This window comes from Leptodactylus fuscus, chromosome 5, assembly GCF_031893055.1.
Source record: "Leptodactylus fuscus isolate aLepFus1 chromosome 5, aLepFus1.hap2, whole genome shotgun sequence".
Lineage (NCBI taxonomy): Eukaryota > Metazoa > Chordata > Amphibia > Anura > Leptodactylidae > Leptodactylus > Leptodactylus fuscus.
In genome coordinates this window covers 93867374-93890823 of record NC_134269.1, presented here as the reverse complement: position 1 = coordinate 93890823, position 23450 = coordinate 93867374, and the positions used below count along the sequence as shown (strand labels likewise).

The 23450-nt window shown below is 38.8% G+C and overlaps 1 protein-coding gene across 2 annotated transcripts in view; it reads left to right on the top strand.

The window, feature by feature from the left end:
• VPS13C (vacuolar protein sorting 13 homolog C) overlaps nucleotides 1–23450 on the top strand; it is a 215256-nt gene that overhangs the window by 138633 nt on the left and 53173 nt on the right. For both annotated transcript variants that reach the window (XM_075273791.1, XM_075273790.1), the window contains 11 exons: nucleotides 737–855; nucleotides 990–1159; nucleotides 3010–3254; nucleotides 11786–12015; nucleotides 14675–14767; nucleotides 15378–15743; nucleotides 18437–18526; nucleotides 18633–18788; nucleotides 18872–19136; nucleotides 19211–19371; nucleotides 20624–20745. In XM_075273791.1, coding sequence (XP_075129892.1) covers nucleotides 737–855; nucleotides 990–1159; nucleotides 3010–3254; nucleotides 11786–12015; nucleotides 14675–14767; nucleotides 15378–15743; nucleotides 18437–18526; nucleotides 18633–18788; nucleotides 18872–19136; nucleotides 19211–19371; nucleotides 20624–20745 — 2017 coding nt within the window. The remainder of the gene's footprint in view (nucleotides 1–736; nucleotides 856–989; nucleotides 1160–3009; nucleotides 3255–11785; nucleotides 12016–14674; nucleotides 14768–15377; nucleotides 15744–18436; nucleotides 18527–18632; nucleotides 18789–18871; nucleotides 19137–19210; nucleotides 19372–20623; nucleotides 20746–23450) is intronic.

The window sequence follows — 23450 nt, the reverse complement described above, 5'->3', positions numbered from 1 at the left end:
GGGAAACTACAACATTATGGGTATAAACCTGGCCACTAGGAGGCTGTCACTAAGAATGGCAAAAGTTGTCTGCCCTGCCTCTAGGCTATACCCTCTCCACAGACTCTATGATAACCAGTTCTAGCCTAATGTCTGTAGGAGGCAGGCATGACTTGACTCAGGTCTTTCTGTCTTACATAGTTATATTTAATTTTAGGTGTAGAGGGGTCTGCAGCGTATATGCCACACTAGTCATACCCTCTTGTGGGTGCTGCGCTCTGCTCAGAGCACCTTGTTGGTCACTAGTCCCCACTCGCCATATCAGCGGGCTGGAATTCCCTCAAACCCACCCCTTTTCCTAGCGCCAACTCTCCGTGTAAATGCTTATTCCAAACGAGCTGTTGCAGCCTCCTGTGCTGTTCAGCATCAGACTCCCGCCAACCCGATTTGCAAGGCTGCCATCTGAGCCTCTGTCCATACTTTCACCAGATTCTACCTGATCCATTCTGTGGACTCTGCCAGCTTCGGTTGAGAGGTGTGTCAGAGTGGCTATGTCCCTAAATGAAATAAACACAAAGTTCTGAGACTCCTATACTTCAAACTGTGGGGTGGGGGGGGAGGGGGAATCAAAATTGAAAAATGCCTGCGGAGGGAAGGGGTTAATGCCTGTATCCAGTTTTACAAAGGATAGGTTTTGCTTAGTGCAGCTTGTTTGTTTATGTACTATTAAATGTAACTGCTTTGTCATTGTATACAGAGAAATCAGATTCTGAATCTACCCTGGATTCCAGCGATGAGCCAGTAGCTGTAACTCTAAAGTTTGGCTTTAACTTTGAATCCCTCTCTATTGTACTCTACAATAATGATAATAGTGAGGTAGGTACAAAACACTCAGGCCTTAAGCTGCCCTTAAACTGAGGTTTTGAAGACACTTAAAAAAAAAAATTCATGTTAAAAAAAAAAAAAATAATGTGGTATGCTTAAGATAAAGAGTTCTTGTTTTGTACTAGGTGGCTTCTGAATGGCTTCATAATGAAAACTTGCGCCTGGGAGAACTGAGGCTACATCTTCTGTCATCCTCAGGACAGATGAGTGCAGACAGCTCAATTGACTTTTCATTTCATCTTAAAACGTGCACTCTTGATGATCTTAGAGAGGGAGTAACCAGGGCCACATCCAGGTCTGTCTGTTAATGCTAATTTTTATTTCTTTCAAAATTTCTTTTCCACTTTTTAAACAATGTAACCTTACTGCTTCTATCTGAGGTTGAAATCTTATATTTTATGTTCATGAGAGTTGTAAGAATGTGACAATCTGTGTGATTTTTGTTGATAATGTTATTATGTTCTCTATGGCTAATTCACACAAAGCAAAATATATTTTGGGAAAAACCCTTACACACCTTACGTTAGCAAGATAACTTTTTTGGAATTTGTTGTATTTTCTTTTTAGAATTTAAATACTATGCTGAGTTTTTGATAGCAAATGATTAAACGGTAATTGACTTTTCAACAGGTTTTGGAGAAATCAATAGTATTTGTGACTATAAACCAATACATGCAAATTTCTAATGGATCAGAGAAAATTGCTTCCTTCTTTTCTTATCCGACTCTCTTGCTTCTCCACCCCCATCGCACCTAAACTGACATTGACTCTAACTACTACTACTTGGTTTAGCAAAATGGTTTATCAGCTCATTGGTGTATTAAATGGAGTCTATCACCATCAAAAATTGCTTGCGAACAACTTATATGCTGTTGTTGTTGTTTTAATATATGTAATATTTTCTGATGGAAAAAAAAGTAGTGTATGCAGGGCTTTTTTTTTTTCTGTTACAAAAGTAAACAGACCTGATGGAAGTAAGCATGCATCATTTTTTTCTACTTTATAGTCAATGGGAACAGATATAGAGGGAGCAATGGAATTTAATAATAGTGTGAATATCCCCTGATGCTAGGTTCACACTAGTGGTGCTGCAGACCACCAAAAAAGCGATTAAACATGGAGTTGTGCGGACCCTATTTATTATAATGGCACCCCATCACGTGTCCGTCATTTTTAAAACTGGTGGAAGAAAAAGTCCTCTGTGCAGGATTTGTTCTTTCGTTGATTTTCAATGGACACTGCAAGGGAGTCTCATATATATATATATATATATATATATATATATATATATATATATATATATATATATATATATATATATATATATATATATATATATATATATATATAATATATATATATATATAGAGAGAGAGAGAGAGAGCTCAACGGAAAAATGGCCTAAGTCCAAAAATCAATATTGTGAGAAAAACGAAGTTTAAAGTTTTAGCCTAAAGCAAACGGGCATTATTGTGGAATATATCTATCCAATGTAATCAGCTAATGAACACCGTTAATCCTAATCATAAATTGTATTATTTATTAAAAAAATTGCAGCTTCATGTATAAATATTATTTATTTAATATTATTAATTAATTACTACTATTATTAAACGATGAAGAATAATAATTACCTGCCTCCCTTTTTGGCGCTAAATATGTGCAAAAGTCGATTTAGAGCCTTTTAAACAATAAGACAAAGTTTTTACACTAATATAAACAACAGACCGGAAGTCACGATTTCAATGAAAAAATGACCAACGAGAGTGAAGTAAGTAAGTTTGTATTGGACTTAGGCCATTATTCCATTGAAGGTAAATTCTTCTGCATTGAAATATATGGACTTGGGTCATTAATCCTAGGTACCTTGTAAACCCAATGCATAGAACGAGGTACAAAGAAGCTTTCTAGGTAATAATTTGAAATATGACAACATGTGGACTTAGGCCATTTTTCCGTTGAGCTCTTCATATATATATATATATATATATATATATATATATATATATATATAATTTACCAAAACGTAAAGGAGGTTTAGTGGTCTAAATAAGTCAACAGATTTTTGGATTATTGCCTAAATATTTACTAAAGTATTTCTTCATTTCTATTTATATGATTGATCTATTCATTACTCTTAACTAGAATGATTGACCAGAAGGATGCTTCTAGCACACGCAGTATGATTGATATAGACTACAAGCAAAAAGGCCAGGACCGTTTCATTACTGCCATCTTGGAGAAACTATATGTGTGTGCAAGTGTGGAATTCTTGATGACTGTAGCGGACTTCTTTATCCAAGCCATGCCTCAGAATCCAACCACAGAGAAACCTCTGCAGATCCATACCAAGCCGTCCACTCCCACCAAAACAAAAGCAGACAGAGGAGGTATGCAACAGTGCTGTATTGGGTGCATACCCACATATATTTATTGCTAAACCTTGAGAATTTGTCCAGTCCTTTTAACTATGTTGAAAGCCACATGTTGATGACTAGACAGTACAGCCAACTATTTAAGCATTCTTAAACTTAAACCTTAGCCAAATATTAATAACTATTAATAAATTGATTACATTCACATAGTAGCAGCATTAATAGCATTTCAGTCATATAGTATTACTAATAGATACCTTAAAGTCATACAGTAGTGTCAGTCACATGACTAGATTAGTGTAGCTATATTGCAGTGCTCATAACACATTTTCTTAATGCAAACTTAGATTACTTCCATCAGCTCATAAGTAGGCTTTAACTTGCATGTGATACCCCTGGTTGTCAGAGGCAAGACCATTCTCATTTGCCACAGGCTTAACCCTTTGGATACACAAACATTTTAAATTTGTGTTTTCATTTTTTACTATATATATATATATATATATATATATATATATATATATATATATATATATATATATTATTTTATAATGTACGAAGCTGTATAAGGTGTGTTTGTGTTTTTATTGCGGGTCAATATGTAATTTTTATTGATGCTATGATGGGGAATGTATGATTTGATCACTTTTTATTCCATTTTATTTAGGGAGGTAATTTGGCAAAAAACGCCTTTTTTTTTCTTTTTTTTTTTTTTTCTTTCTGCTACGACTTTTTTATATTTTAATAGTTTGGGCATTTTCCAACTTGGGGATGCCCAATGTGTGCGTGTGTTTACTTTTATTCATTTATATTTTTATGTGAGCTAGGGAAAGGGGGGTTATTTTAAAGTTTTGGTTTTTTAGTCTTTATTGTAAAAAAACTTTTTTTTTTTTTTTTATAGCCCCATTTGACCACAGCATCTGAGTGATTAAATTCCCGTGATCAGAGTCATCTCTGATCACGGGTAATGCTGCCAGGTCCCTGCTGTATGAAACTGCGCAGACCTTGCAGCTAGTTCCAGATGAAGGCAAAAATGAGGCAGGAGAGTGCTGGTGCAGATGACATATTGTTTTTATTCCAAGTGGATAAGGCTAGCAGTGGAGCGATCAGATTTAGAGTTTTTCAACAGAAGTTGGTTAAGATACCCTTGTGTACATGCTGTGCATTGAAGTAATTCTGTATACATTATATATGTACAATTGTGTAATATTTTAGTAATTATTTATTAGGAACAGCTCCCATGATACATTTTACTCCCAAAACTTCCTAATGTATATAAATGTTCATTCCAAAAGTGTAAAAGCTTTATTTAACGCTCTTCCCTGTATTCTTGTCTACTTTTAAAATGTTCCAAATGGGAGGAATTGTGGGAAGATTTTAGTCAAGATGGCACTATAGCAGTGGTTCTCCAAAAGCCACATAAATCCTTGCATGTTCCTCTCCTTTGGATGGATCGCTGACTCCTTTTCCTCTATTTTGTATAATACTAAACATACTGCACACACAGTATGTTTGGCCATCAGCAAATGAGTCGATGGATGGACATGCACTGAGCAGTACCATAGATAAGGCCAAAACAGGGTAAATTGGCTATATCTGTGTATAGATGCATTTTTTTTAAATTTAACATTACTATACTTAAGCTGTTTGTTATAAGGAATAACTTAATTTTCACTTTGCTTTTTGGAACCACCTGTTAAACAACTGTTAGTGTGGTGTCTTGATAAAGTACAGATGACTGATTTTGGGAAGTGAGATGTAATGGCTCTAACACATCAGGATTGCATTTGCCTTTACAGTATGAAGCAGCTGTTTCTATTTGTATGAATCATGTAAGTTGGTTGTTTGCTTAGAGGAAAGCTTATATTCCGCTTCCTGTACTTCCTACTCATGTGACATCAGTCTGTCATAATAGTAAACATTAATTATTGACCCAGATATGTCCCTGTAATAATCCTCGTGATGTCAAGACCAGATTTAATTAGCCTTTTCTGCAGAACAGAACAACATATTCTCCTTAATAGGTTTGTGAAGCCTAGTAACCTTCTACCGTCTGGATTTCACAACATACCGCATACAACAAAGCGTGTACTAATAAAGCAGGTCAGAAAAATGTCACTTCAGTGTCTTCACATAGGTGTTGTCTTATGAAAGGGTTTGACTCAAAAAAAAAAAAGTGCTTTTGTTTTCTGTCCTCATTTTAACCTAGTTTAGAGCTCCTTGTTTGCTAAAGAATAAGAGACGCATGATTTCTGCTTGTGAGGCCATCGGTCTAACTGCTCACACAATTCAAGTATGCAGTCACCAATGGGACTTTACACTGGGCTTTCTATATGCTGCTATCATAGATGAATAGAACCACAAATCAAAGGCTACAAAGCAAATTTGGCTGCAGCTTTGGATCAGACTTTCACTATGCAAAATGACAGCATAATGAAAGTGAAATGGGTCACAAAATGCCTAACCCTGTTGTATTTCTTGTGTCTGTAATACTGTGGTTGCAGCAATGTGTGAGCCACAATGTAATGTCATAAATTTCATTATGCTGTGATGTGACCAAAATCACGGTGAAGCCCTAGCCTTGGGGTTTAGCCATTTCAAGAAACCTTCAATCTCAGATCAAGTCCTTTGATTTTAATAGATCGGGTGTTTTAGTGAGTCAGTTATCCGTTGATGTCTCAATATACAGAAATGTTGTAGTGAGTATAGTCATAAGTATCTGAATTCTTATCTGACTGATGAACATTGACTTTTTTGATAGCAATTTCACACAATTCGAATTGAAAGCATATGGTCAGAGAAACTTAAAGGGGTTGTCCCATCACAAGGATCCTATCTATACTGCTAGTTTATGTGGATTTAAGACTTTTCCTAAATGCATTACTTTATCAAAACTGCTTTGTTTGGCCGCTATCTTAATTTATTCACTTCATTGTTTACACTCCGTTTCTATGGTGCTTGGGATTATCTGCTCATTTGTCAAGTGATGTAGCTGCCTGCTCTCAGGGGGAGAGGGAGGGGCTGGGAGCAGCTCTGAGCTGTTTGGGTCTGATAGGGGAGGTGAGAGTGCTGGGATTTCTGAGCTCTTATCAGTTTGTTTACTTGAATTTGGCTGATAAGGGCTGAGATAGGGAAGTCCGTTATCTCTGTATGTAATGCAAACTGACTCAAATCTAGCTCTGCTACATCAGCTTCACACTGTAATTCATTTACAACCAATCCCGTGCAAGTGAAATACCGCCCACCTATGTGCCGAGAGAAACAGGAAGTGAAGAGAGCACAACAGCCTGCAGGTTAGTGAACAAGTGTCATGGGAATACCCCTTTAAGTTATCCAAAATGTTTGGTTTACCCTCCCTGTGGAATTCCTTTAAAGGGATTCTACCATTAAAATCATTTATTTTTTTTCTCCCTAACATTTTGGAATAGCCTTAAGAAAGGCTATTCTTCTACTACCTTTAGATGTCTTCTCCACGCCGCTGTTCGGTAGAAATGCCGGTTTTCATCGGTATGCAAATGAGTTCTCTCACAGCACTGTGGGTGGTCCCCAATGCTGAGTGAACTCTCCAGCGCCGCCTCCATCTTCTTCAGGAACGGCCTCTTCACGTGTCGGCTTCCGCTGCTGGCGGTCAAACTTCTAGGCCTAAGACAGAGCCAACTGCGCATGCCCACAGGCCACAAGAAAATGGCTGCTTACTTACTGTGTAACCGGCTATTTTTCTTGTGGCCTGTGGGCATGCGCAGTCGGCTCTGCCCGAGGCTTGGAAGTTTGACCACCAGCGCCAGAATAAGACGCGTGAAGAGGCTGTTCCTGAAGAAGATGGAGAGGTCACTGGAGAGTTCTCTTGCAGCATTTGTGACGTCCCGGTGCTGTTTGGGCGCTGGGGCCTGCCCCCAGTGCTGCGAGAGAACTCATTTGCATACTGACGAAAACCAGCATTTCTACCGAACAGCGGTGTGGAGAAGACATCTAAAGGTAGGAAAAAAATAGCCTTTCTTAAGGCTATTTCTATGTGTTAGTGAGAAAAAAAATCTGATTTTAATGGCAGAATCCCTTTAACCCCTTAACGCTAAATCATGTACATGTACTTCAGGGAATGTGGTTAGTTCCCGCATTCCCACGTGCATGTACGTGATGGAGATCTCACGGGCTCAGAAGCAGAGCCCATGCGATCTCCATGGGAGGCCGGCTGTATCTGACAGCCAGGCTTCCCCTGTAGCAGCAGGGACGGTGATTGCACTGACCCCTCGCTGTTTAACCCTTAAGGTGCCATGATCCATAGTGATCATAGCACCCTAGGGGTTTGGCCGGCTATAAAGCATGCTGCCGGCTGCATAAGGAGTCTGTGTTAGCTGTAATTTACAGCTACACGCTGCTCCTTAATCCCTCCCTCCCATCGGAGCGAGCTCCGATGGGGGGAGGGTTAACCCCTTGGATGCCGGGACGAGAGGAAGCTAGTCTATGCATCTGCATAGCTAGCTTCCTCTATAGACTGCAATACACGTGTATTGCAAGTCTATAATTAGTATAGAACCAGTGATCCTCTCTGATCGCTGGTTCTAGTGTGCTTACAAATGTAAAAAAGGTTTTTTAAAAAAATAATAGTGTGTAAAACAAACAAACAAAACAAGCATAGTTACATTTCTTGTAAATCTGGAAAATCGCTGTTACACTTGTAAGCTTTGTAACGTCCAAAATAAATTAAAATACAATCAAAAGATGCTGCCGATATAAAGCAGAGATATGGTAGATAATATTTATTCATATATTTGGGTGATATGGTTATCTGCCTGAAAAGCAGAGAATTTCACATTTTGAAAATTGCAATTTTTTCCAAATTTCCATCAAATTTCCTATTTTTTTAATAAGTAAATACAAAAATATTGATTAGTGTTAACCACTAACCTGAAGTATAATGTGTTACGAGAAAACAATCTCAAAATCACTTGTGTAAGTTAAAGCGTCTTAAAGTTATTGCCATTTAAAGTGACACATGTCAATTTTGAAAAAATAGGCCTGGTCCTTAACATACTTTTGGGCTGTGTCCTTAAGGGGTTAAAGGAATTCCACAGTGTGATCGGACTCTGGTGTGGGCGGATTTAGGATTTAGACCAGACCTGGGCAATGTGCGGCCCGCGGGCCACATCCGGCCCTCTGAGTGCTTCTATCTGGCCCGCATAGCTAGTGGAAGGTTTTTCAAGGGCCTGTGATGATGTCCTCACAGCCTATCACCAGGTTAGGCTATGACTCGTTAGTGGGCAGAGCCACATGGGACTGTGTGCTTCCTGCAAGCTGCCAGCAATGGGGGCTGCTGGATGTTTAATGCACATATAGGGGGGGACATTAAACTAAGGGGCAGATAGGGGGTGGCATTAAACTGGGGCAGCTGGAGGAGGATTTTAAACCATGGGGGGTAGCTGGAGGGGGCCACATCTGCCTCTAGTTGCCACCAGTTTAATGTCCCCCTCCAGCTGCCCCAGTTTAATGTTTCTGCTGGTTTATACTGGGGCACCAGGAGAGAGACTTAATACTGTGGGACATTTGGAGGGAAACTTTTAATTTTGGGGGAATAATGTTAGGGTGACTGTAGGAGGATTTTACTTTGTGGGGCACATGGAAAAATGATTGAGAATGGGCGGAGTCAGCGGAGAAGTGAGTGGAGCTAAATTTGCCGCAACGCGCATGGCCCTCTAGAACCGTTACAATTTCTCATGTGGCCCCATGGGAAAATTAATTGCCCACCCCTGATTTAGACTCAACCTTATCTGCAGATGTTACATACCAGTGGCTATAGGACCTTTGATGACATCACAGTAACGTGACCTCATGATAAGCCAATCACAGAGCAGTAGCACTAAAGGACCTCCCCCTTCCAGGTCCTTCCAGTTTTCTGTGCTCCGTGGACCCTGACTCGTGTATAAGCCGAGGAGAGCTCTTTCAGCTGAAAAAGTCAGCTTATACTCGAGTATATACAGTATTAACATTTCTATTTTTGAAAACATTCTTTTTCTAGTATTTTTTTTTTCCCATGCATGCCTGAAACTTTTGCACAATGCGGTCTGTCTTATCTAAACAAAAAATAGCAGTGGGTTAATGTTTGTGGACAGAGGTTTTTGGTGTCTATGCATGTATGTTCTTCTATTCAATCATGCACTGGTGTAAATACTGACAAATTGAAAGGAAATTACTAATCTACAAACCAAACAGCAAAAATAGAATATTGGCTCATATGACCTTCCTTTCCCAACAGCAGCTGATACTTGAGAGAACACTATGTGCAGTTACTAAATAGCAAGCAACCAGAGGAGAAGAATAAAATTTTTATTTTGTTTTTAGTAGGAAGGAAGTGAAGTAATGAAAAGTATTTGTGTTTGCTTTTTTAGGCTAAGTTCCCAAATTTGCTGTTTATTTTACCCACTGGTTACTAGCTTTACACTCCAAGTAAAGTGGATGAGACTGTGGAAATGTCATCCCCATGCTGTGGATTTCCAAATCCGTATCATATTTGGCATCGCACTTGCCCACTGGAGGAGTGGAAAGACAGATTTTGTGTTTTGACCTGTTTCGACGAGTTGAAACATGTCCTTGCTTTGTAGAAGCATATTGAATAAATAGGAAAAAAAAACTTCAGTGAGTACTAGGATCTTCTTACCTGATCTGGTTACTTCAGGCAGACACCTGCTTATTTTTTTATGGAAGTTTCAGCCTACTGTTCGTCATGTGACACGCTCTGCCCTAATCAACTGCTGGTACCCTTCCCTGCTCAGCCTCCGCCATCAACAACTGAGGTTTAGCAGGGTGCCAGTGCTGCTCAGTGCTCCATATCCTGGGCTGGTTCCTCAATATGTCCTGCTCAGCTAGTAGCAGCCAAGTGAGGAACCAGCTCGGCAACAGAATGGTGAGCAGCACATACTGATGGAACTTACGGATAGTGGGCTCCGATATTAATGAGGGAGCTGTGACTGTTACCAGAAAGCTGTTGGGTGGGTCCATAGAAAAGTTCTGCTGGTGGACCCTAGGCGCTTTAATCCAAAACTGATCATACTTTTTCCTTTAGGTGGAGTTCACACTTCCTTTACTAAAATTGTTGCTGTCTTCAGTCATAGGATGACAGCAACGAACTTTAGTTGTCACAGAGAATGGTCGCAGGCTGATTCTGTGTCCATTCCCATTGACTGTAATGTAAACATCATGGTGGACGCTAGCTTAAGCCATGTTTTGATTATTATTATTATTGTTGTTTATTTCTATAGCACCATTAATTCCATGGTGCTTTACATTTGGGGGTTTACATTCACTACTCAAAATACACAAACAGATATAATACTAACAATGACCAACTGGCAGAGTGGGAGAGAGGGCCCTGCCCGCAAGGGCTTACAATCTATGAGGTTTTGCAACTGAAGATAAAGTCCTGCATGCATGACTTTCTCTTCCTTTACAAAAGTTAACAAACATGACCGAAGATAGTGTCAATGGGAACAGACACAACATCCAAGACCACTTTCTATGACAGCTAAGGTTGCTGTCATCCTATGACTGAAGACGGCAATGGACTTTAGTAACGGTGGTGTGAACTCCAGTTTTCTGGCAGATTTTCATTGTGGATTTAATTACTTTCAGTGTAACAGTGTTTAAAACTGCTATAAATCTGTTGGAGTGTGTGGTTTTTTTTTCCGACTGTAGTAACAGTGACCCTTTTATTGAGGAGCTTCTGGCCTTGCAATTCCTATTCATTCAAGTGATATTGTTGTGCTGCAATACCTGCCACATCTCATAAACAAAAAGGCACCGTTTTATGAAAAGTAAAGTGTAATAATTTTGTCCTATTGGTCAATGTGTATTCCACAATAATCCAAACTTGAATTCTAGAGTCAGGTTAACAATTTTTGTTTGTCTTGGTAACGTATTTAGCATAATATTGGGAGTTTCAGGCATCACAGTGTTTCGAAGAGCTGGGGTTTCTACATCATCTTACAATCTTTGCTACTTGTATGAGCTTGGACATCTTGTTAGTTTACTGTTTATTGTACTTGTACTTGTACTTGTACTATGTATATACTGTAAACCCCTTCAGAAATGTACAGCAACATTGTATTAACAGTCATATATTTATTTCCCCATGTCTGCTGAGCCAATTGACCACAGCATTGTTTTAATCAAATATTCACTACATATAAATACTTGTAATAGTCTAAATACACTTAACTTTAAAGTAGAAGTCCCACAAAAACTTCTACTCACTGGCCTGTTAGAAAGGCAGATAATATAAATCGTATTGCAGGTCATCTTATTGGTGACTGTGAGTTATTAATTTCATACACTTTTAACTTGTGTATGGCTACTCTAACATGACATAGAGGGAATACATCCTTTTTACCATTTTGTATACTAACACCTTTAATAAAGTAAAACTGCATATGTCACATTTGATTATCTGAATATATTGTTGTTGTATAATTGTTTTTTTTCTTTAGAATAAATATAAATATTGCTCTATATTTTGTTTTTTTATATAAATATATATATATTTTTTACTCTTCTAGAACTCACAGCATCCAGGAAAATGAACATGAAAGCATTGATAATGGATCCTGAGATAGTGTTTGTAGCCAGCCTTGCAAAAGCAGATGCTCCTGCCTTAGCTGTGTCTTTTCAGGGCAATATTACTCTCTCTGATGCAAACTCGGAGAAGAAGTTGACAGCTATAGTTAAAGAATTTAAAGTACTGGCCTGTCCTTTCCTTCGAGAGCTAAGAGACAGCAGCATTACTACGGTATTATTCTTACTCCATGTTTTGTGTGCTTTATATTGTGCATTAGGAGTATGTATAGTTATTGCAATTTGGACCTTCATGTACCTCTCACCTTTTGGACCACCTCCTGAAGGATGTTGGTTGCTGTCCTGCGGTTTTAAATGGTTTGTTTGGGAGGGAACAATGTTTTAAACTAGCTCAGAATAAATTAAAAAAAAAAAAAAAATGCTGATACCACTTGTGCCCCATACTCCTATTCTGAGTGTTAACAGGTCCCTTCTGGACTATTCTGGCCACAATAGCTAGCTTAGTTGGAATCTCTTGGCTCTAGTAGACACAGAGTAAGGGTGCATGCACACTACGTAACGCCGGGCGTGTATGAGAGCCGTACACGCCGGCATTACAGCAGACTGCCGAACACTTCCCATTCACTTCAATGGGAGCGCTCGTAACAGCGGCGTTTACGAGCGCTCCCATTGAAGTGAATGGGAAGTGTTCGGCAGCCCTGCTGTAACGCCGGCGTGTACGGCTCTCATACACGCCCGGCGTTACTCAGTGTGCATGCACCCTAAGGGCTCGTTCACATCTGCGTTCATGGGTCCTTATTGCAGGTTTCCGTTTCCTGCATAAAACAGATGCAGGAGACGGAAGCCTGCAGGAGACTTTCTCACCCATTCATTTGAATGGGTGAGAAAGCTGTCCGGCCGTGCGCGGCAGTGAGCGTTTTGCGCTCTCCACCGCGAAACCGGGTTTTATAATCCGGACACAGAGTCGGACATGCACTACTCTGTGTCCGGATAAAAAAATCCGGTTTCGCGGCGGAGAGCCTAAAACGCTCACCGCCGCGCACGGCCGGACCCGGTCTATGCAGAAGACGGAAACCATAGAACGGAGACCCCAGACGCAGGTGTGAACCCAGCGTAAGCATTAGAACTGCGAATTTTATATTTTTAGCTTATTCTGAGCCAGTTTGAAAAAAAAAAAAAAAATCTGTAAATTTTGTATCTTGTATGTTAATAACTTCACCATTGTAAGTGTGCTGTGACATCTTTTACTGGCCTTGCTCACCTACCTAAATATATGCTAGATGTAGCAAAGAATAATCTATCCTGCACATATCCTAACACCACAACATCAATAATATGAGAATACACATGAATGACGAAATAAAAAAGAAATATGAAAACGCTTTATTGAAATTCATGTGTTATAAAAATACCCAATCATATAGGATGAAAGAACACCCAAGTGCTCAGGGGTTCTTTCGTCCTATATACGATTGATTGTGGATTTTTGTATTTTAGGAATTTTAATAAAGATATATGTAATTTTTTTTATTTTTTTTTTTTCATTCCTGTGTTCTCATGTTTTTATTGAATTTGCTTACAGTAACATTAGCACTAGCTTGCTCATTGGTTCAATGGTACTCTCATGTATGTACAGAGTCGAAGGAGGTTTGGAGCATGGCATTCCAAGTCAGAGGTGCTCACTGGTTATTGCCGAGTACACCTTCTTGATAGATTCTGATATTGAGGCTGTATACCAAGGTAGTGGCCACAACATGCAGTCTGGACCCAGTCTGCATATAATGACCAGTGATGGCATTATTATGCAAGTAAAACAGCAATATTCCCAGCATAATCGCGTGATTGTTGGCTACCATATGCAGTTGATGTTTATCCACATGCAGCAGTTGCGATGTTAGAACATAGCCTAAAGGTTTTATTTTTCTTCTGCAGCTGCTTGGAATTTTAGAGAGGGCTTTATGCGTTGTATAGCTTCGACTGTGCAATTCGTTGTGACTACATATGGTAGACAATGGTAAATACTTTTACCTTGATACCTGGCAGGACCTGAGGTCACCTGTTTTCAATATGTTTGAACCTATTACCATCTATTTAATTCAGACAAAATGACTTCTTTCAACTGTATAAACAAGTGTAATCTATAAAGTATTTAACATGACCCACATTTGAGAGGTAGGTTTTTAAAGGGTGGATTGACACTACTGCTATTTAATGTTGGTTGATCATAGGATGGGAGCAATCTATATTAAATGCAGACAGAACACCCCCCTTCTGGTGTCCATCTGCATTCACCCCCATCTAAAAAAAACTAAACAAAAGCAAACAAACCTAATAGAATTTTTTTTTATTTCTTTTGTTTTTTCCATTATAGTCTAATGGGAACAGATAGCTTTGGAGGGGGCTCAGTCTTTGTCCACTACTCTGCTACTATTAATGTCTGTTGCTCTCATCCTATGATTGACTGCAATGAACCTGTAATATAGGTAGTGTGAACATACCCTGAAGTTGACAGCAGGAATAAAGTGCAGACAGTTTACTTGAAGTATTCCTCATAATCTTACTCTGTTTTAAAGTAAGCTATATCAGTTATCTTTATGAAACTGGTCCAACCAAACCCATCAAGATTTGTCTTATTTTCAAACAAAGGAGCCATATAAGAGATTTTCCACTGAGGACCAGAAACTTGGTTATGCCTTTTGTATTAGATCTTTTTAGTCTGAAAAAGGTGTAAAATAATTAACTATTTCATAAATGTGTATGTTTAAAATGGGAAACTTGGATGGAGTAGCTTTCAATAAAAAAAAGTGTCAATAAATCCCATCTATGATGAAATAGACAAGTCACTTAATACTTGACATGTTTGTGGTTCACAGGTAATACAACCATGTTCCCTGCTTTTGGAAAACACAACATCTTCAACCGGTAGTCAGAATGGCAGCCTTAATGTAGAAGAAGTTATCATCAAGGTAAATTAGCCTTTTGAAACTTCCTTTTATTCATACCACAGGACTGCAGTAGTTAATTCTGATGAATTCCATTAATCAGCAAAACAAATGGAGCAGAGATGAATTTTACAGTATTTACTGTAAATGTGTGATAGGGGTTTCACTAAAAGGGGTTGTCCTGGATAAAGTAAAGCTAAACCCTCTCCCTTGCCTAACTTCTGGTTTAGACTTTTTAAAAAAAATAAAATTAGAAAAAAAAGTGTATTTAACAATATCCCTGGGGCAGTCATGTGACCGTCCCAAGCATATATTCTGATTTCCTGGTGGCATTCCTATTCCCCATTTCTGCAAACAGAACGTCATCAATTATCTAATTATCCCTTTATCTAAGGACTGCCCACTAGTTATTGAAAGCTGACAATGTAATTGTGCTATTGGGGTGGAGAGCTGAAAAGAGAGGATACGCAGGAGGTGAGTGAACTCACAGGTACAGTGCAGATGGTTTATCTGCATGGTTCTTCAGGTTTAAAAAAAATAGTTGCATGTTGTGAAAATCTGTGCAGCTGGTGGTGGGTTTTGGTTCCCTTTACATAATTTTTGTGCGTATTTTGTAATTTGTTGTCTTCATCAGATTTCTCCCATCATTTTAAACACTGTACTGACCATCATGGCAGCTCTGAAACCAAAGCCCAAGGACAATGAAGAGAAGGGGCATTTAGTTGAACATAGGAACATATGGGACACAAAAACCACGGACAACTGCAACAGTTGGTTCTTAGGAGTGGATTCTGCCAGTGAAGCAACAGAATGCTATCTGAACCCCGATTGCTCCCCGAAGGAAGAGAGCTTTGATTTGAAGGTTAAAACCGTGCAAGTGACACTTGAGTGTGGTCTAGGACACCGCACGGTGCCGTTACTGTTAGTGGAATCCACATTTACTGGCGCAGTGAAAAACTGGACTTCTTTTATGAATGTGACTGCTGACACTACACTTGAGGTACTCTCCTAAGCATGCAGATTTTTAGATAAAAACTTGTTCTATGTTTTGTTTTGTTTTATATTATTTAAAAATGACAACGTATGTATGTTTTGTTATATAAAAATAACTGATTAAGGTGAATTTCTTTCCAGCATATGTTGAAATTGAGCAGGGCTACCTAAATGCCGAGGCGAAGCGGGGAAAAACTTAGCTGTCATTACTTTGTTAAAATGCAAAATGTTTAGACCTCTGATGAACTGCTGCACGATAGCAGTGAGGAAACTTGTGAGGTGATAGGAAGGCAGTACCTGGCTAGTCTAGAAAGAGAATCTGTGAGGCAGGGAAGCAGCCTTAGATGATGTTTTGTGGCTGTGCTTAGCCTGACAATCTAGACTTTACTGTGCTTATTAGGTCAGCTGTTACTTCTGTTAGCCTGGGGAATAACTATGCGGACTATTCAGTCTTAGTGTATGAACAGTGTTTTAGTAGGACTCTGACGTGTCTCCGCCTTGTTGGCTTTTTTGGAATTTTTGTGCTATTAACGATACTAATAGCTGTCCTATACTTTAAATACTGGCATATATGATTTTATATATATATATATATATATATATATATATATATATATATATGTGTCTGTGTGTGTATATATTTTTTCCCTGGCTAAACTGGGGTGTTAAACATTTTAGAGAGGTTATCCATAGATGTATAACTTTTGATACTAATAGTTTAACCTTTTATAATTACTCTATTTAGTGGATGACCCTATATATATATATATATATATATATATATTTTATTTATTTTTTTAACAAATTTCAATAGGGGCTACCTTTTTTTCATTGTTTTGATATTTGTATATACATAGTGGTCAAAATGGCTAAATTGAATTAAGTGATCAAACTGTCAGACATTCCCCAAAAAGAGATGAATAAAAGCTATGTTTTATGTTGCATAAAGAAACCTCTTGCCCAGCTCTGTACACAAAAATATTAAACTTATGAATATCAGAAAATTGCAAAGTACAAAATTTGTTTCTGTATTGCCAAGTTTTACATTTTTAAGACATTAAAAACCAGAAAATACTATATAAATTTTGTATTGCTATGAATATACTGTCTAGAAGAATGTACGATAGATAACATGTCATTTTTACCAAGTAGCAAATGCCTTAAAAATTGGTAAAATTAGTTTTTCTTGTTTTGTTTTTTACAGTTACTCTGGGTTCACACTAGCACCCGGACTCCGTTTTCAGGTTTCCATCTTCTGCATGCAGAAGACAGAAACCTGTCAGACCCGGTCCGGCCGTGAGAGCCGGTGAGCGTTTTATGCTCTCCGCCGCGAAACCAGCTTTTTTAAACCGGACACAGAGTACTGCATGTCCAACTCTGTATCCTCACAGGTGTCCATTTGCATAATTAATGTCAGAGCGCACATATATAAAGTGCACATATACAACACACTGAGAGCATTCCTATTTGATCAATATATATACCCAGTGTAAAGTTTACTATTTCATCACAACACTGGTGTACACTCCATTGTACAACATCAATATTCAAGATATAGGGTCAGAGAAAGACATTAAATGTTCATCTACATCAATCTCCTATATGCATAGTTATTGGTTCGCAGATTCCTATTTCTAGTGTATACATTTATATTCAAGAACCAAACTCCTGCCTCTGCTAGCCTATTCTATATTAATATTTCTCTCTATGCGTTTCCCCACACGCTATCTACAGCACATGGTTCATCAGGAGAGTATTTCTGTCAAATATGCAGATATGAACCCCAAAATAATAAAGGTTGCAGTCAAAACTGCATTTCTCTGCGCCCTGGTTTTGAACGCCGATACTTGTAATGTTAAGCCCTTATTAATGTCTTTCTCTGACCCTATATCTTGAATATTGATATTGTACCATGGAGTGTACACCAGTGTTGTGATGAAATAGTAAACTTTACACTGGGTATATATATTGATCAAATAGGAATGCTCTCAGTGTGTTGTATATGTGCACTGTGACATTAATTATGCAAATGGACACCTGTGAGGTAGCCTTGACTTACCAAATCTCCCAATACTTGAGTTCAAAAACATCAATACTCCCGAGGCTTGTGCTTTAAGAGATTGATAAATTGACTGGAAGAAATTGATGTTCATATCTGCATATGCAGTAGAGGCACGGTATCAGTGTGTGGATTTTTGACTGATACTTTAGTCACTGGCTATAAGGATTAGTTCCTTCCAATCCTATATACACTCCATTGAAATAACGTTGAGTCATTGATTGAGAGTCTTTATCACTACTCCCTATCAGCATCTTGCATGTTTGCAAGGGCATATAAATGACATTTAACCCTCTCAATCCAAAGAGAAAATAGTGGGGGATTGACAATTGTAGTTTGTAGATTTGGTTATTAATATGTATGCGGTTTTTAGACAATCTGAATAAAGCTCATAGTTTTAATCTTATATGTAAATGCCAGTTTGGGAATTTGTAATATATATATATATATATATATATATATATATATATATATATATATATATATATATATATATATATATATACCCACTTGTTTTGATATTTTAAATCTATGTCTAGATGGAGATATTCCCCAAAATCTTATTAAAGATGCTTTAGCATTTAATGTTTAGAGGCTTAAAATACCCGTAAAATACGAATTTCATCCTTCCATTTTCATAGGTTCATTATTATAATGAAGTGTATGCTGTCTGGGAACCTCTTATTGAACGAGTAGACAATGGAAAACGCCGATGGAATCTGAAACTTGAGGTACCACGCTTTTTTTTTTTTTTTTTTTTTTCTTTAGATCTCCATAGATTTGTTATGGTTCCTGATTTGTTTCTAATGGTCATATATTCTATTCTTTTGTGGCAAGATGAAGAACAATCCAGTTCAGGAAAAAAGTCTTCTTCCTGGTGATGACTTCATAGTAGTCCCAGAACCACAGTCTGCCATTAACATTACTTCTAAGGACACCATGAATATCACAATCTCGAAGTATACTCTGGGAGTCTTCACTAATCTGGCAAAGGTGAATAAATAAGTGGATGCTAAATACCAGTAAACTGGAAGAACAAGTTGCCATGTTTCTAACCTTGCTGCTTTTTCCTTTAGGCTTTTTCTGAAGGCACTGCTTCTGCATTTGACTACTCTTTAAAAGACCGGGCTCCTTTAATAGTGAAAAATGCACTTGGTGTCCCTTTCATACTTCAGCATGGTGAAAATCTGCGTCTGTTTGGCTCTTCAGCTCACGAACACATACATAATGTTAATGAAGGGCAGTGCTTAGAACTTGAATTTTCATCTGTAGAGCCTCTGCACCGTGGAAGGTTATCCGCATTGCATCGCCAGGAAAGCAGCCTTTTTACGCTTGGAATAGGTAGTGTTTTTTTGGGTTGCAACAGATGATAATCATTGAATTGTCTTTTTCTGATGTTCATTTCCCTTTTGCAGTTCCACAGGGATACACTGAAGTCGCAAATATTCCAGTTACTAAGCCAGCCAGGCGCCTTTATAATGTACGCAGCCCCTTAGAAGAGAATTGTGTGTCCATTGTTGTACAGATAGATGCCAGTGAGGGCAACAAAGTTCTTTTCGTTCGATCTCCTCTTCAGGTTGGAATTTTCACCAATATTTTTGCAAGCTTTAATTTTGAATGTTGACTGTTATAATTTTAGAAACCTACATGCAAAATGCTACCCTCTTTAGACAACTTTTTATAAAGAATTGTCATGTTAATCTCTAAATTGTAAAAGAGTGTTTCTAACTGTTTCTAATCCTGTATCTACCAACACTTCAGTCCAGCAGCGCATTTCCCAAGAATATCCATAAAGTGTCATAACTGTAACCACACACACACAGACGCACACCTTATGTTTCCTAATTTCTTCAGACATTCCCAAAAAAATAGACTGAAAGGGAGATATGTAAATTATAGTGCTGTCCATAGAATGCTGTTCAAGCAATAAAGTACACATGAACAGAACCTTCATGGGCTCCCTATTAAATTTTGTAACATATTGCTGAAATGATTGCCAGTAAAATCCTTTAAACCAGATCAGTGGGTTGAGTCAAAAAAGAAAGACCAATGAAACCCTTTTTTTTTTTCCTTATCGCTGACAGTTAAAAACTGAAGCAAAACAGATAACACTGAGCCATCAAAACCGTAAACAGATGCTAATCAACCATCAAAAAATGGACATTAACAGCCATTACATCTGTTATAAAAAGCCAGTGTCATGTGCCTAATGCCTAAAAGTCCCTCATGTTGCCACTTTCTGAATGGCATGTCAGTGTGCTTGCTAAACCTCCATCCACTGCTGTGGAGACACTGCAGATTGCTGTTCCGCAGTCCCATAGCAGTGAATGGAGCATCTGTCACATGCTCACATGTGGGACTTTAGTCCCCCATTCTCCTGATCACAGGGAGGGCTCAGTGGACAGACATCCAACATTCTGACACTTCCACCCTACACTGGGGATGTATCTTTATCCCATTGCTGACAACCACCGTAATAGTATAGTGGATGTTGGGTGTTTTAAATATGGCGGCTGCTCAGGATCTGAGAGCCTTGTTCAAAGCTGAATGAGTCGCCATTTTCGCAGTGGCTCATGGGCACTATGGTTTTCCCATGAATTGCTGTGAGATCCAGGGCTGATGATCTGTTACTTTGACAGGCTTCCAGGCTTGTCTCCTGTTCGTTTCTATTATAAGCTGCTCTATGCGGCCTGTAATAGAAATGGCATTTTGTTTGCAATGTATATAACAACATGGAGCGTTGTTACCATTTGGAGCATGATGCATTGTTATTGCATTGCAAATGTAATAACATGGTTACTTGACCTATATTTGTTTAATTCTTTCAGATCAAGAACCATTTTTCCATTCCATTCACCGTATATAAATTTGTGGCAAATGCAAAGTTACTGGAGCCTATTGGAGTTTGTAAACCAGATGAAGAGTTTCATGTTCCCCTGCATTCGTACAGGTATGTTTTAGATTAGGCATATTTTACAACCTAAGGGTGCATGCACACTACGTAACGCCGGGCGTGTATGAGAGCCGTACACGCCGGCGTTACAGCAGGGCTGCCGAGCACTTCCCATTCACTTCAATGGGAGCGCTCGTAAACGCCGCTGTTACGAGCGCTCCCATTGAAGTGAATGGGAAGTGCTCGGCAGCCCTGCTGTAATGCCGGCGTGTACGGCTCTCATACACGCCCGGCGTTACGTAGTGTGCATGCACCCTAAGGTAGATTTGTAAAGCTGTATTTGGAGAACAAAAAATGTATTATTATACCAGTGTTTTGAGGTAGCATGTATTTCTGTATCATGTACAGAAACGTATGGCTCAGACAGACAGATTTGTACCATATGTGGCTTGTTTCCCACAACATAGTCATGGCCGTGTTGGTAAAGTATTGACATCCCTGAAATTTTTGCCAAAAAATTAAGTATTTCTCCCAGAAAATGATTGCAATTGCATGTTTTGTTATACACTTGTTTATTTCATTTGTGTCTATTGGAACAACACAAAAACGGAGAAATAAAAGTACAAGAATTTTATATAATTTCACCCAAAATTCCAAAAATAGGATTTACAAAATTACTGACACTCTTCAAAAAAAAAAGAAAAATTTTGCTGCGTCACCTTGTATGGATTTATGGGCGAGTGTGATGCCAACATAAAACCAGTGTTACTCACATCTCCTGCGCGACTCCAGGCTGTCTTAGATCTTTGTAGTGACATGATTTAGGAAAGTGTCACAACGCATAAGGATGCTGACATAACCCATGTCTGACATGATTGAAGAGAACCAAAAACAGCAGGGAAATTAGCCAGAGCACAGGAGAGGTCAGAAGCCCCCACCCCTAGTGTGTAATAACTGCTTGTGGGTAGTATACCTCAAAAGGTATCATGTGTGATTTTTGTGTTTCCCACACCTGTTACTTGCCACAGTTGAGTTTGAGCTAACATCACATGCTTAAAGCAAACTTATTTACCCATCATTTTGAAAAGGTGGCAACTATTTTTTATAGCCGATTTTTGTGTGAAATTATGTCCAATCTTGCCCTTTTTTCTCCTTTGTGTTTTTGGTGTTCCAATACACACAAAGAAATAAACGTGTAATTGTAATAATTTTCTGGGAGAAATTCTTCATTTTATGGAAAAATTTCCAGGGTGCTAACACTTACAGCCATGACTGTATGGATGAAATGGAGTCTCTCAGTATTTCCCCTATGAGCCAGAATGGATAGCTACTCTTATATTGTTTTCCATTCTTGCAGTGCAAAGTTTGTTGAAAGGTTTTATTCTACTTCATTTACCATGTGTGATGGGAGCCAGACTTCAGGCTCAACATTAAATGATTAAAAAAAGGGTTGTTCAGTTTCAGCAAACAAATGTTACTATTTGGATAATATGTAGTTAGACAATTTTCAAACATACTTATGCTAGGTTCACACTAGCATTTGGGTTTCCATTCAGTGAAGCCTAATTCGCTTAAATAAGCGGTTACCCTCGTAAAGGGCAGTAAAATGTGGAGAGAAAAGCACTGCTTACAGAACCCTTCTCTCTGCATTTTTAACCCCTTCCCGACATGCGCCGTAATAGTACGGCGCGTGTCGGGTCTGTAACTATGGCGACCGCCCGGGAGCCGGGCGGCCGCCATAGCCGCCGGGTGTCTACTGCTTTAAGCAGTAGACAACCGGCTCTAATGCCTCCGATCGGTTCCCGGACCGATCGGAGGCATTAACCCCTCCGGCGCTGCTGTCAAAGGCGCCGGAGGCGCCATTTTCCCGGCGGCGCATGGGCGCCGCCATTTTGGCAGGGATCGCCGGCTCCTGGAGCATGCTCCAGGGCCGACCCCCCGTTGCCATGACAGCCGGGAGCCTTGTTAAAGGCTCCCAGCCGGTCTGCAAATTCTCTTTTGCAGGCTGGTGTATACAGCCTGCAAAAGAGATGATGATTTTTTTGCAATGCATTGCAATGCATTAGCATTGTAATGCATTGCATTAGTGATCAGACCCCCTGGGGTTCAACACCCCTAGGGGGTCTAATAAATGCAAGAAAAAAAAAAAAAGTAAAAAAAAATATAAAAAAATAAAAGTATTAAAAGTTCAAATCACCCCCCTTTCCCTAGAACAAATATAAAAGTAGTTAAAAACTGTGAAACATATACATGTTAGGTATCCCCACGTCCGAAATCGCCCGCTCTACAAATCTATAAAAATATTTTTCCTGTTCGGTAAACGCCGTAGCAGGAAAAATAGTCAAAAGTGCCAAACTGCCGTTTTTTCACTGTTTTGATTCTGATAAAAATTTGAATAAAAAGTGATCAAAGCAATAACATTTCCCGAAAATGGTAGAACTAAAAAGTACACCCGGCCCCGCAAAAAAAGACGCCCTATGCATCCCCGTACACCTGTGTATAAAAAAAGTTACGGCCGTCGGAATATGGCGACTTTTAGAAAAAAAAAATTTTAACACCGTTTTGGAATTTTTTTTAGGGGTCAAAATGTAAATAAAACCATAGAAATTTGGTATCCCTGGAACCGTACCGAAACACAGAATACAGGGGACATGTCATTTTGGCTGCACAGTGAACGCCGTAAAACCAAAGCCCGTAAGAAAGTCGCAGAAATGCATTTTTTCTTCAAATCCACCCCATTCTGAATTTTTTTCCTGCTTCCC